Here is a 13691-nt window from a genome sequence, read left to right as displayed (position 1 = left end):
CTTTTGAGATTTGAAATTTCAACCCCTAAGATTTTTATGCGTGACCTCAGAAAGGCTTGAAACATGGTCAATTGACTCCCTGTAATGTCTTTGAACAAACTTGTTACTCGTTTCCCAGCTGGATTCTTGTGAGCTGGCACATTTTGATTCTCTTTTTTTCTAATAGAAGTTAAGTACAAGATACTGAACTCATACCAGCCAGTTTCAGAAATAAGATCAAAGTAATATTGAATGAGATAGGATGGATTGTAACCAAAAGTGACCCAGATTTCACTTTTTGGGGCTATTGGTCACGCCAGAGATGTCGTTTAATGTGCAAGTCCCTCGTGCCTCGGCTTCGGGTTACCGTGAGCTTTTGCACGATCGGACTTGGGTTAAGTTAGTCTTCACCCGCTTCGACAGGACTGATCACAGCGCTGTTCGCAAGTCTTCACAGCTCCTCTATATATGTACCAACAGCAAACAGATAGATATCCTAAACCTTGTTCGTAAATTATAAACCGACTCTTGCAATCCTCGCCTTATCTTCCTATACATCTCGAGCCAATCTCACCAAGAGCGTATTTTGAAAATGCGCGAAACTGTTGATTTCTCAAGTTTTTAATATTCACATTTGGTTGTTTCATTTACTGAAGGGTCAGTGAGGCATTACGATTATATTTTGATGAATTCTTGATGAGTGGTGATAAGATGGAAAACAGCTGTTTTGAAGAATGCGATGTCAAACAATGATCGCCATGATATGTAAACAGGATTAAACATCGATTGACTCGCTGTTATTCGGTGTTGGACTTCATCTGTTTTCTTTATTCATCTGTACTGAATGATTTTGGGATGTGATCTTGTTTGAATGTATTCCAATTATCTCAAGATGATGATATGAGTTCTACCGTGTTTAGTTGAGTGTCTTGATGTTGATACATAGAGAAACCAGACTGGACTGAAGTCGATGAAGAGTTGGCTGTGTGGTTACCATGCGTTTAGATTGATATGTACTGCTGTTTTAAGATTTGACTCTTGAGTGGGCTGTACACTTTTGGATGTTGTTGTTGTTGTTGTTGTTCTTCTTCTTCTTCGTGACTATCCAAGAATCCAGTTGATGTTGTTTCAAACTCGATTCACCAATTTGTTTATTTCCATTTTCAAAAAGACCATTTCCTTAATTCCTGTCTTCATCTGACTCTTACATTCAAATTTCATTCAAGCTCAAACTTGAAATACGACCATGTTCGGACCTCAAACTCCTGGTACTTTGGTCGTCTTAGCTGCTGCTGTCTTACTCGTTCTAGTCTCAATCTCAACTCCAATCCTTAAAGACTTTTACTTCCTTTCAGCTGATGTTGAAGCTACAGTCTCATCTGTTACTCTTAAAGGTAACATTAAACTTGGTGTCTTTGGTTATTGTATCGTTTTAGGATCTCAAGATGCTTGTTCACCTGTTACCCTTGGATATGCACTTGGTAAGATCCTCATCATTCTTAAGTGTCGTCATTGACTGATCATTCATTCCCTAATCGTTTCAGATCCCAATTCACTTTTATCTTTACCACAAGACACAAATCTAGGCATTTCAAGTACTGTACTGAAGAACTTGACCTACGTTCTCATTCTTCATCCTATCGGTCAGTTCCGATTTGGAAACATTCCTTACTCATCTTGAATGGCTTTCGATTGGCCATTGAATCTGATCTGTTTATCAAAATGTTCTTACTTTAGCTGCCGGGTTGGCTGTCTTAGCTGTCATCTTTGGCTTACTTTCACACATACGCGAGTTCTCGAGGACATGTTGGACTTCTTTCTTCGCCTCGCTCGCTACCACTGTAGCTCTGATCGCTTTCGTTTTCGATATCGTTGCATTCTCTATCGCCAAATCAAAGATTGTAGAAGCTGCCACCAATGCGGTCGGTACAAATGCTCAACTCGGTCTGAACGTTTGGCTTACACTCGCAGCTTGGGTAGCATTGGCTTCCAGTAGTTGTTTCTTCTGCGTTGGACGATGTCTGATTAGAAAGAGACGACGTCATCAACGTGAGGCCGATCAACTTCGACCGATCGCGGATCAAGCTTTCGCGGATCAAATGAGATACGATGCTACCGAAGCTGAAAAGGCACGCGAACAAAAGATTCGACTCAACCCACCTACTGCTGGTCTTCCTGCGTTTGCCGAGTATGGAAATGAGCATGTTAGACACGAAGAGATACCTTTGAACCGATTCAATGTAGACGACGAAACTTATTCAGATCATCATGCTTTACTTGCTCCTAGAGCATCTGTCGGTCCATATGCATCTCCTACCTCTCTTACAGGAGTTGGCGTTGGTTATGGTCGGCGACCTTCAGAATCTCGTTATGCTCCACCTGGTTCGTATCCAGAACCTCGTTACGGTGAACCTGGTTCACATGCCTCACTTTACTCTCAAGCTAGTTATTCCCAGCCTCAGCAATCTCATCCACCTCGCCAAAATCTTCAAACACCTTACGGACAACAGCTTCATATTCCCTCGCCATACTACACCCCACCTCACGAGATGGATGCGCGAATGGCTGCTGTTCATAGACAAAACTCAGAGCAATCAGGTTATTACGAAAATCCATCCAGGCACCCATCATACTCCCACTCTCGCTCACCAAGCCGGACAGTCGTACCTCACGCTATGCCAGATCATATGATGTGGAATGGCATGCAACCTGAGGCTGACAACCGATCTTATCAACCCACACCAAACGATCATTATACTACTCATGCGCCTACGATTGAGTACATGCCTCCCCAGGCTGACAACCAATCACGAGGGCTACCTTTACCTGGAGAAGGACACCGTTGGGCAAGCTATGATGAACCAAGTCATGGGAATTTCATCAATCAGCAACCCCGTCATGATGATCAAGATTACGGTCAACCAGAGCAGGGAGATGGACACTTTACACATTCTGGGCCATATGTTGAAGAACCTGATCGAATAGCAGATGACTTTAACTCTAACCGAGTAGAAGCCCCACAACCACCACAACCAACAGCCTATTCTAATCATCCACCAACTTCAGTTGCAAGAGGTCAGATGAGGTACGAAGAAGCAGAAGCAGATGACGCATATGGAGGGGTCTCTACTGGTACTTCACCTCGAAGGCCGTTACCTTCAGTACCCACTCAAGCCCCTTTACCACCACCCGGTGTACATCAAACCACAACAGATTACAATGGCCCAGACACATCTCTTACACCTCCACCTGGTTATAGATAATTCATTGATGTTTTGATTGTAGAATGATTAATCCTTATCTAAGCAGCAAACATGTATTTATCTGTCTCACACTATCATATCTTTTTTTACTCTTTAATCCATATTTTATACTCCTTAACTCTATTCATCTTTTGGTATATTGATTGTAAATGAAGACTGGTTTTTTCATCATCATTATCATCATCTAATTTTGTTGGTTTTGTAGCATCTTTTCTTTTCACTATTAGCAAAATCATAATTGCAAATGTAAGAAAATCAAAACAAGTTAAAAAAACAAAATCAACTGATTAGATTGTATTAAGAAAAAAACAGTTTGGTATCTCTTTTTGGGGTTTGGGTGGGTTTTCTTTTTTCTACAAGTTGCAGTCTTTATCTCATATGATGGAATAGAGAAAAGACCTTGTCTGAAAAGAAACATGTGATTATTATCTTTTAATGAGTTTGTAGCCTTTTAACCTTTTTGGTCAAGGGCAAAGCAATAAGAAAACAATTCATAATCAATCTTAAGAAGAAAGTTGGATAATCTTCATTTCATTGATTTAAGAACTTCAATTACCTTTCAAAAAAACATATCAGAAAAGAAGATGAGTTGTGGTGATTTGTTAAGTTTGGTTCAAAGCTGGTCAGTTTAGACTTCTTCAATCTTGATTCTTAAAATTTGAGTCAACTTTGAATCTTTTGGTAGTATAGCATTTTTATGGTTGATTTGTTAAACAAAAAAGTAAGGGCATTGGTTGTGCTAAGATCTTCAAGATGAAGACTTGATCAAGAGAATATGATAAGCTTGATTATGGTACACACCAGCTTAGGGTCAGATTTGGGAGGGGACATATCTTACTTTAGCCTGTGGCTCAATTGGCTGGCAAGACTGCTGGAAATTGGAAGCAGAGTCAAGGTAGAAGTGATGATATCAAATGTAATGTATCCAATCAGACAGGTAAAGCGAGATAGCTTCATCTGAAGCAGGACCACCACAAGCCATGTGAGGAAATTACAGCTTGTTAAGGATAACCAAATGTTTTGTCTTACCTGATGGTGGTTGAAAAGTTGGTGGTCCATGCCAGGGCTACAATCAAGCAAGATGAGCTGCCATGCAGCTGACTCTACATTGAACATGCACACAAATCCTACAGAAGCCTATTCAGAACACCCAGAAGGTTAAATTGAGAATTCAGCATGATGCCCCACAACCACAACCTATGTCCCTTCCATATATGCTAACAATTACCTAAGGTGTTGTGTGCTCCAAGGAAGGATTAAACCACATCCTTGTGGGTTCATTTGATGATAATCTCTGTGTTTGGCCAATACTTCATAATCTGAAGATGAAGTCAGGTCTTTGCACGTTTCAACTGGCTTCTTGTATTACAAGTTGGTGCTTGTAAATGTGGTCAGCTATGAAATGTTTTATGCATGTGAACCAAGACAATTAGGAGTATATGTGATCATAAGGGTTAAGATATGATTGGAAGAGAATCAAAATACATTTTTGAACAAACTCTTGATGCTATGAGAAGAAGAAAGGACAGTCACATTCAGTTATTTGAAAATTTTGATATTCAAGGGTCACCTTGTAAGATTCTCTCACTTCCTTTGTAATCTTGTATCACAAATATCAAAACACACAGTTGAACTTGTGGGATATCTCTGAAAAATTAAGAACTGTGCATTCTGGTTTTATCCATGTTCTGCAACAGGAATGTGACTACAGGCCCAAGTTCTTTGGATCAAGCCAATCACACACAACACAAAGAGTATATGGACAGCAGGATTCAAGATGCTGGACGCAAATTCAATAGAGGATTAAGTTAGTCAGGCTTTGTGAAATTGAATGCTGTGGTCAATAGATTAGCAGCTCATTCAGCAGATTTAAAACACCGTTTATTGCCTGTGTGTCAGATAGCTCAGAACTAGGTAGTATTTTCTGTAACTTCCAGGGTTCAAGGGTATCAATCATGTCATCAAATTCAATTGATGTAATCCTAGATCATCCTCTCAAAGACCTGTATACATTGAGCTCATCATGAGCTCAACATGGTAAACTTATCAAAGTCCCACGCTTGCGCATCCTCGCAAGGCGTCGAGCAAGGGACTTATGCCAAACTTGCACAAACTCCTTACTCAGGGTTGGAGGCTTTTGCAGGAGAGCGCCTTAAAAGGCCTCTACAGCTTTTCCCTTCAAGCAATGGTTCTCTGGACCAAAGGAAAAGGTTGCTCGCCATTCTTTTGCACACATTGTACATGTTTTTTTTTTCCGAGGAAGTTGCTCCCCTCCTTTCTTTAAATCGTCTCAAAGTTTCTAAAAAACTTTCACCTGTAACATGTAGCATTGTAGTGTCACTGCTGCGAGTGTTAAGTATCTTTTGTTTTTTCTATTTTGTCCAAGTAACATAACACTCAAGTCACAAAAATCGTATTGGGTTTGATATGGATCAGAGAATAGTAAGTCGACATCTACTTTCATTGATGGGTCATTAGATTGGTTAGCAGTTAAAAAACAATCTTTATGACATTTAAACATTGATCTGTGGAAGAAAAAGAAAGCAAACGATTTGGTTTTGAAACCCATCAGATCTGGATATCAATTTCTTTAAAGTTTTTTTATAAAAGATAAAAAACTCAAAGAAAAAAGAATTGAAGATCTACTTTACCTTAGACTAAAAGCAAGTACACAAGAATAAATTTGTTGAATAAAATTAGATTCTAAATGAAGATTACCATGATAAAGATCCCAAGGATTAGCCAAGACCACAGCTGTTCTTAAGATACTGGCTTCATCAAAGTACTGACTAGCACCCGTCTTCTATAGATGAGGCAAGGATTAATTCCTAAAGCATATACAGTTTTGGCACAAGTTTTGTCGTGTTTTCTCCTCCGCAGTCTACCTACATACAGCTCACACATGTTACATCTACATACAAATTTTTAGAAACTTTGAGACAATTTAAAGAAAGGAGGGGAGCAACTTCCTCGGGAAAAAAAACATGTACAATGTGTGCAAAAGAATGGCGAACAACCTTTTCCTTTGGTCCAGGGGACCATTGCTTGAAGGGAAAAGCTGTAGAGGCCTTTTAAGGCGCTCTCCTGCAAAAGCCTCCAACCCTGAGTAAGGAGTTTGTGCAAGTTTGGCATAAGTCCCTCGCTCAATGCCTCGCGAGGATGCGCAAGCGTGGGACTTTGCTAAGTTTATCAACATGGCAGCTTTTGGAGGTTACAATGGTTCAAAGATGTGAAATTCCATTCACAGAAAAATAGATGCTCACATTGGGGTGAGCATTGAAATTTCCTTTTTTCTAACATTTGTTCAATTTTACTTCCAAATTCTTTGCCTTTTCTTCCTGGTTTCTTCTTGTTTGTCAGCTGGTTACATGATAAACAAGAACTGAGCAGATGAACTAGGCCTTCCTCAGACATCATTCCTTAGCAAAGAAGCCTGAGGGAGGGCTGGCCCATCTGCTCATGCCTCATCTCCATTCCTCAGCTGATTGTCAGCAGCATGCCTTTGAGCCTGCTGATCTGTGATTTTGGAATGGTTGCTGAGCTGTCCTGAGTATGCAGTGACTCATGAACTGATTCTGAGTACTCATCCGAGAGACTGAGCTCAAAGAATGCTCATCCAAGATGGAAATCAGGATTCTTCAGCAATGTACATAAATTTTTGAGCAAAACAGCCTGATCAGCTGAGCACTACCAAGATTGTCAATTGAAGGAATCTGAAAGAGATTTCTTTTTGAGAATTCAGGAAAGTGTACAATTTTCACATGTATCTGAGCATCAATATTGGCCCCTGTGGTTTGACATTTTTGTCTTCTGTTTGTGATATGTATCTGATTGGACTCTGGAGCCACCAAAGGCTCTGTCAAAAGATGGTAAATTGATTCATGTGATCCTATCATATGTATTGCATACATCAATCAAATGTACCATCAGTCAGATTGGAGATCCTGTCTTAAGAGGCTATCAGACTGCTGACCAAAGATTTGTGTGGTTCAAAGCTATTGAAGATGTGACTGGAGAGTCATAACACAATCTCAACCACATCACAATTACGCTGACCTACAGGTTCTCTGGGTCGTAATCCTGGTGTTATTTGGCTCTTTCTTTTCAAGGATTTGTGTGTTACATGTCATCAACATATTTGACCGGCCTTTTTCCATAATACATTCAATTTGATGACTGATTTCTTGGAAATTAATTTGCCCTGTTTTGAGGTACCTCTAGGCTCTGGCTGCCCTTTTCAGGGTGTTGGTCCAATTCCAAAACATAAATTTATCAATAGAAAACTGAGTGTTTGAATGAATCAATATTTCACTTGCGAGTTCAACAAAGATTCTGACTAATTCAATCGCGATGAAGTTATGGAGATAAACACGCCGAATCTTTCTTTCTTTTGGTTGAAAAGATTAATTAAAGGGGTCCCAGTATCGTTTGGAGAATGAGATGTAAAGACAGATGGTAAAGGCTGTGATCAGTTGTGGGGAAGGTGTCATGCGGGTCTTTCCCCGTAGCTGACATGCAAATGATAGTGTGATGATCACGTGTTGAGATTAGTCGCGTCCAGTCGCGTATGTAGCTAGTTACAGGTACAGATTTTCAAGGCACAAGGGCGCTCAGCGCTCAGCTCAGCATCCATTTAAACTTGAACGGAACCCCAACATTATTAACTTTCCCAAGCTTCATTCAAATCAAGACCTTCTCAATCCAATCTTCCTCAACTTCCTTGATTATCATTCATCACTCTAAATATACTCTAGATTATATATCACATCAAGATCCATTCGAAACCACAAACACATCTGTTGTCATTCCATCAAATTCAAAATGGTCAATTCGCAACAAACTAACCTGTAAGTATCGATCTTTCCCTATTCTTGTTTTACATTGTAGCCACATCGATTTTGAACTTGAACCTGAACACACCCCTTTGCTATTTGATAATCCCAGCCGAACCGATCCATCTCAATCAAAACATCAGCTTACATCTAGCTCGTATGTTCCACGCGTAGTGATACCTCCAGTACCTCGTCGAGAAAACAAGATTTCAAATATAATCAACCCATCAAATCTTGAAACATCTCCATCTCTATCTCATCATCCACAAAACGTATCGAGATCAAAGAAGTTAATTCCTCAGGTTGTCATACCATCGTTTAAGCCAACAAACAAAGACAAACCTCAATCTAAACCAATATCCAATTCTTTATTATCACTACAAGCTAGTCAAGATGTTTGCTTGAATTCAACCTTTCCTATAAGCTCACAGATGAATAGTTCTCCTACTCCAAAATCGAAACATCAAAAACCATACGCTCGAACAAAGTCTACTTTACGTCAATATACCACACCTCGTTCTCTTGTTTCGTTGAAGCACACCGGATATCAAACTTGCCTTGAAAACACTTCACATCCTATGGCTTCTGGTTTGACTCCGATTCGAGATTCGAGTTCTCAATCACTTATCTCAAGCCCGTCCCCACCTCCAAGAATGATTTTGGATGCTTCGCTACCCGATCGAACAATCTCATTTGATGACATACGTAGCTCACCACCTCCTACAATACCTTCAACTTCTTCACCGATCTCTACACCACTTGATCTTGTTTCTGTTAATGAAAGTGTTCCTGTATCGGATGAATTGAATTATTTCTCATCAGATCTTCAAACCAATACTTCTCAGCCAGCTACTATCCCTCTCGAGATCAATGACCGATCAGCAACGAAAACACAGAGAGATCTCAGTATCAAAGGTTCTTCATCAAAATTCAAAACGGGTCTCAAAGCTTCTACTTCGAAATCCAAAGTGTCTTCGACTGGTCATGATATTCGATCGTTTTTCTCGTCTATAACAGCACCTAAAGCTAAAAGACCCCGATCTCGCTCAGCGTCGCCCAACAATCATCGATCTGAGGACCAGCCTTCCTCATCGCATAGATCCGCTCAAGGCAAGTCTAAGAAGTTGATGACAGTCAAATCTAATCGACCAGCTCTATCACAGCTCAAATTAGATATCTCCAATCGACCTACAACTCAAGTATGTAAAGAGTGTGGAATGTCATATGTTTTAGGAGTCGAAGAAGATCTTGCGATTCACGCTCGACATCATAAAAGAGTAGTCGGCGGTATCGAATGGGGATTTGAAACTGACGACCATGATCCAATGTATAAAGTAGTTTGGAGACAAGACATGATGAATGAAGACACAGAATCAAGTGGTAGAGAAGAGATTATAAAATTAAGTTTAGATTCAAATTGGTTAAAGAAACATAAACCAATCAAAACCAAAGTCGAACAAATTTTAGAAATCTTGGAAATCAGTCTAGGATCACATTCACTTAGTCCAGAAGAACTTCAAGACTCTTTTATGTACCTATATCTAGGTGAATCTAATGAAACCCAAAAGAGAAAGAAAGAGGGAATCGAAAGTCAAAAGAAGAAAACTAAAAGGACAAAATCTTTGATTGTTAGATCGGTTTGTATTGCTAAAAGGATTGAGAGAGCATATAAGATTATTAAAGATGATGATCAAGTCAAGATTGATAATCTAGCTAATGGGAAAGGAAAGGAAAAAGATACAGAGTTAATCAAGTTTGTTGATCAAGAGACAACTACAATCTATTGCTCGTAAGTTGATCAAATCTCTTCTCTATAAACCAAACAGATGAAAATTAATTGATCGATATGATTTGGTATGTTTTTTTTTCTTTCCTTAGTCCTGAACCACATCAAGCTTTAATTGGCATACATCGAATTTGGACTTCACCTCAATTTAGAAACTTTGGATTAGCCAAAAGATTAATGAATGTATTAAGTGAAACATTTATTTATAATTTGAAGATCACCAATCGATTAGATAGATTAAGATTGATTGGATTTAGTCAACCTAGTGAAAGTGGAATGAACTTTGCAAAGAAATGGTTTGAGGATGATTGTTTTAGTTTATTTGTGGATTAAATTCATTGTGTGTGTGTGTTTTTTCTTGGATCATTGTTCTTGATTAAGTTTGGTTTTTTTTTTGTGGTTTTTTGTTTGAAGTCAATGAAATCGGTTTTTGTTCTTGATTAGTTTTTCTACTGAATTTGATTGATCGATATCTTGTTTTTCTATTTCTTTAAAAAGATTCACTTGAAAAGTAAACCAGTTTCTATCAATCGATTGATGATAGATTAATCCAACTGGTCATATAAATATCAAATCCAAACCATGAACAGTTTCACCAGCAGTTTGGATGATTGGTCTATGGGATTAGTCCGATACTGTGCATTTATTCGGCTGGTCAGCAGCCATGACATCATAGCTGTTTACTACAATCCCAAGTCCAGCATATCCTCATCTCCCTCAAATCTCCAAACCTTGGAGACTAGTAGGATGTCACTATTCTTGTTTGATGATCTTTCTTTATTCAGAGGTGAAGATTTACATGGCCAGATAAGAGCAGTTTCTTTTACCGATACATCTTGCCCATGGTACAAAGGATAGGGACAATTGATACCCAAGAATTCAATAAATTAAATGATTGTTTAGTGAAGATGCTACAAGCAAATTGATAGATGTTGTTGGAATATAGATCATATTAATTTGGACTTTTTTGTCAAAAGTGTAGAGGTACGGGATGATTGAGATTGAAATTCAAACAACAAAAACATACACCTACTTCCTATTTCAAGTAAAGCAATCAGTGGTGTTCATCTTGGACATTCAACTCAAAGCAAAATTGACTTGATGCAATTGGAATCTAATGTTCATTTATATAGACCAAATTTGACCAGTCATCTTAAGCGCAGGCTTTGATAACTGCATCAGTTATATCACCTTGAGGGAAAAAACTTCGAGTGTGCGAGTGGTCATCGCTAAAGTACTGTTTTTAAAGCGCACAAAAAATGCATGGAGGGTTAGGACCTAAATCATTCAAGGTGAGAAAGATTTGGACAAAATGAAGCCTTGAACTTGCTGATGAGCCAAAATACATTCTGTCATCAATCTCATACGTGAAAGTGGAAATTCCATCAAATTCTTTAGTGCTGATAGAAGCGGTATGAATAACCGATTTCCAATTATTGCGTGTTTTCATGACCTAGGACCAAGCAAAGGATAGAGAGGTTCATTTAGCGCATTTTTTAACGGAGGGGCATGATGACTTACTTCTACTTGATTTTCTACGACGTTGTTGAGGAGTAAACAAGTACCTTTACTAAAGCTAGGAATATAGATGGCATCTACCACGGTTGGCTTAGGTAGATGAGCACCTTTTGGAACAGATGCTTTAATCTTGCGTGAAGTGATATCAATCGTCTACATAAATTGTCAAGAAGTTCAAACTTGGTGAATCAAAACATTGAAACGTTCTGAGCAGATGGAAATCAATTGAATTACCTCTATCCTTCTGTTTACATTATTCCAAAGGATCAAGGTTTTGGAGTTTACGAATTCGATACCAGTATAACCTATATCATGTGGTTTTGGATTCATTTTGAAGTAAAAGACTGAAGTTTTTTGAGTCTTGGGATCGAATTTCAAGATCGCTTGACCTGAAATAAAACCTCAACTTTTAGATTGTGATATTTATACAAATTTTTTGGGAAGGTGGATAACTTCTCCGTCTTTTGAAATTAGATTGGAAACAAATGCTTACCAAAAGCAACGGGTACGTATACATTTCCATCATTATCAGTTGTCTAAAGAAAGATTAGCAAGATAAATGTCAATACTTCAAGGCTCGAGTTTGCAAAGGGTTGTTTCTAAAAATTTATGATTCAAAGAAAAGATAGTGGACATACCGCATCTTGTGCCCCACCCACTTCTACACCACCGTTCAAGCGTTGAACCTCTTTGAGAGCAGGGTTCAAATCGACGTTATAAAGAATTTTATCATTTGTGTCAATCCCAACGAGTCCAGCTGGACCTGAAAGTTGACTATCAACAAATCATCATCCACTTCAACTTCAATTTACAAGATCCTTTAAATTGAATCAAGTGAGATTTGATTTATGATGAGAGACCTCAGCTTACCCTCCATTTGTGTCAAAGGCGGAAGCAGCATCCACAACAGCCCAAATCAAAGCACGTGATCTGTCGGCTTCAATACCTGAGACGTGAGTGTTGGGTTGACCAGTGACAGAGGGGATAGTGATTTCTTTGAAAGTTTGTTGCTTTGAATCAAATTTCACCACCGTTGCTCTATAACAAGCACTATAGTACATCATCCCAGTACTTGGAAGAACAGCTCCATTTTCCGGATCTGATCACACAGGTCAATCAAACCAATCAGCTTCATTCCAAGGCTGTCATGTATCAGGATCACTTACATAGGCTTGTAAAGTTCAAATTTAAATTTCCTCCCGAGACCGCTCTGAAACAATTGTACCAAACTAGAAAGAAGACGGATGCAAGCATGTCGGATCGCTTTGTCATGTTTTGAAAGACCTGTCGGTTTTGAAGAGAACCAAGTAAAAGATTGTACAAGTGAATACAAAATTGATGAAAGTTATCGTTCATATCCAAGCTGAAAAGTTGATGACAATCCACCAACAAATTGTTTTGATCAAATTGATAACTCGCGAAATCTATTGTATGTAATTGAGATCCGTCCGGCTATCTATTGAAAGAAAACCGATCGAAGGTTGAGGAAGTTTCTTAAATGTTAAAAGTTAAAACTGTAGATCCGTGAATGCTCAACGATGTTGAAAAGTGTTGAAAACACTTGATGAATATTGGAGGATATCGGAGCTGGATCAATCAATGAGGCTTGCAGGGCTGATGTATTGTAAGCTCAACCCTTTATGCATCATTCTTCAACCTGCGTGACTAATCACTATATGCATAAGTTGAGTGGAAGCGAAGGGGGTTGGTTGTAAAGTTAAGAGCTAGAGTGGGACAGGGTGGAACCCACTGAAAGAAGGTGATATTTATTGAGATAATTAATTTTTCTTCTTCTAGTCATGACATCAGTATTAATTATCACTATGATGTAACTTCTTTTGCTTCCTTCTTTTAATCTATTTTTGCTTACTGATTGTACCATGGTGTTACGAATACTACACTATATAAGAATGTGCTCTCTTACGCTGTTTTCTATTTCCTCATCCATTCTTATCTCGTGTTTGTTCTTTTCGTACCACTAGGTACTTCACTTTGCTTCCCACTCGTGTCCTCTTATCTATTACTGAGTACACTCGTGCTCTACAAAGCTCGCACTTTTATAATATTCATCCGTCCAGCTTTGGAGAATCATGTATCGCAATCATCAAAACTGAACAATTAGGCAACTTTAAGATTGAAAACTTTCCTTTCGAACCAGGTAACATCCTCTTCACGGCGACACCCAAGCTGCAAAGGGATTGAATGAACTTGAAAAAGGTAGGGCAGAGGCAATCTTTCAACTAAGAGCATGTTTTGGCCCACTCAACGCTCATCTCTTCAAGAGAAGACTCACACCATCACCCTTGTGCCAAA

At 38.9% G+C, this 13691-nt stretch overlaps 3 protein-coding genes across 3 annotated transcripts; 2 read left to right on the top strand and 1 right to left on the bottom strand.

Annotated features, from left to right (window-relative positions):
• Positions 1-1225: 1225 nt before the first annotated feature.
• On the top strand, positions 1226-3242 carry MELLADRAFT_87634 (uncharacterized protein; the record flags this gene model as incomplete). Its single annotated transcript, XM_007410907.1, has 3 exons — positions 1226-1460; positions 1524-1622; positions 1717-3242. The coding sequence occupies 3 exons, from the start codon at positions 1226-1228 to the stop codon at positions 3240-3242; spliced, it is 1860 nt and encodes a 619-aa protein (XP_007410969.1).
• Positions 3243-9463: 6221 nt separating this feature from the next.
• On the top strand, positions 9464-10309 carry MELLADRAFT_72042 (uncharacterized protein; the record flags this gene model as incomplete). Its single annotated transcript, XM_007410908.1, has 2 exons — positions 9464-9863; positions 9953-10309. 2 exons carry the CDS (start codon positions 9604-9606, stop codon positions 10191-10193), a joined length of 501 nt encoding a protein of 166 aa, XP_007410970.1.
• Positions 10310-11089: 780 nt separating this feature from the next.
• Positions 11090-12632, bottom strand: MELLADRAFT_87632 (uncharacterized protein; the record flags this gene model as incomplete). Its single annotated transcript, XM_007410752.1, has 8 exons — positions 11090-11097; positions 11187-11313; positions 11382-11531; positions 11613-11767; positions 11872-11914; positions 12017-12152; positions 12249-12477; positions 12545-12632. The coding sequence occupies 8 exons, from the start codon at positions 12630-12632 to the stop codon at positions 11090-11092; spliced, it is 936 nt and encodes a 311-aa protein (XP_007410814.1).
• Between the last annotated feature and the right edge of the window lie 1059 nt (positions 12633-13691).

Source organism: Melampsora larici-populina (assembly GCF_000204055.1).
Source record: "Melampsora larici-populina 98AG31 unplaced genomic scaffold MELLAscaffold_22, whole genome shotgun sequence".
Taxonomy (NCBI): Eukaryota; Fungi; Basidiomycota; class Pucciniomycetes; order Pucciniales; family Melampsoraceae; genus Melampsora; species Melampsora laricis-populina.
Note: the sequence above shows the minus strand (reverse complement) of the source record. Positions and strands in the feature narration are given on the sequence as shown.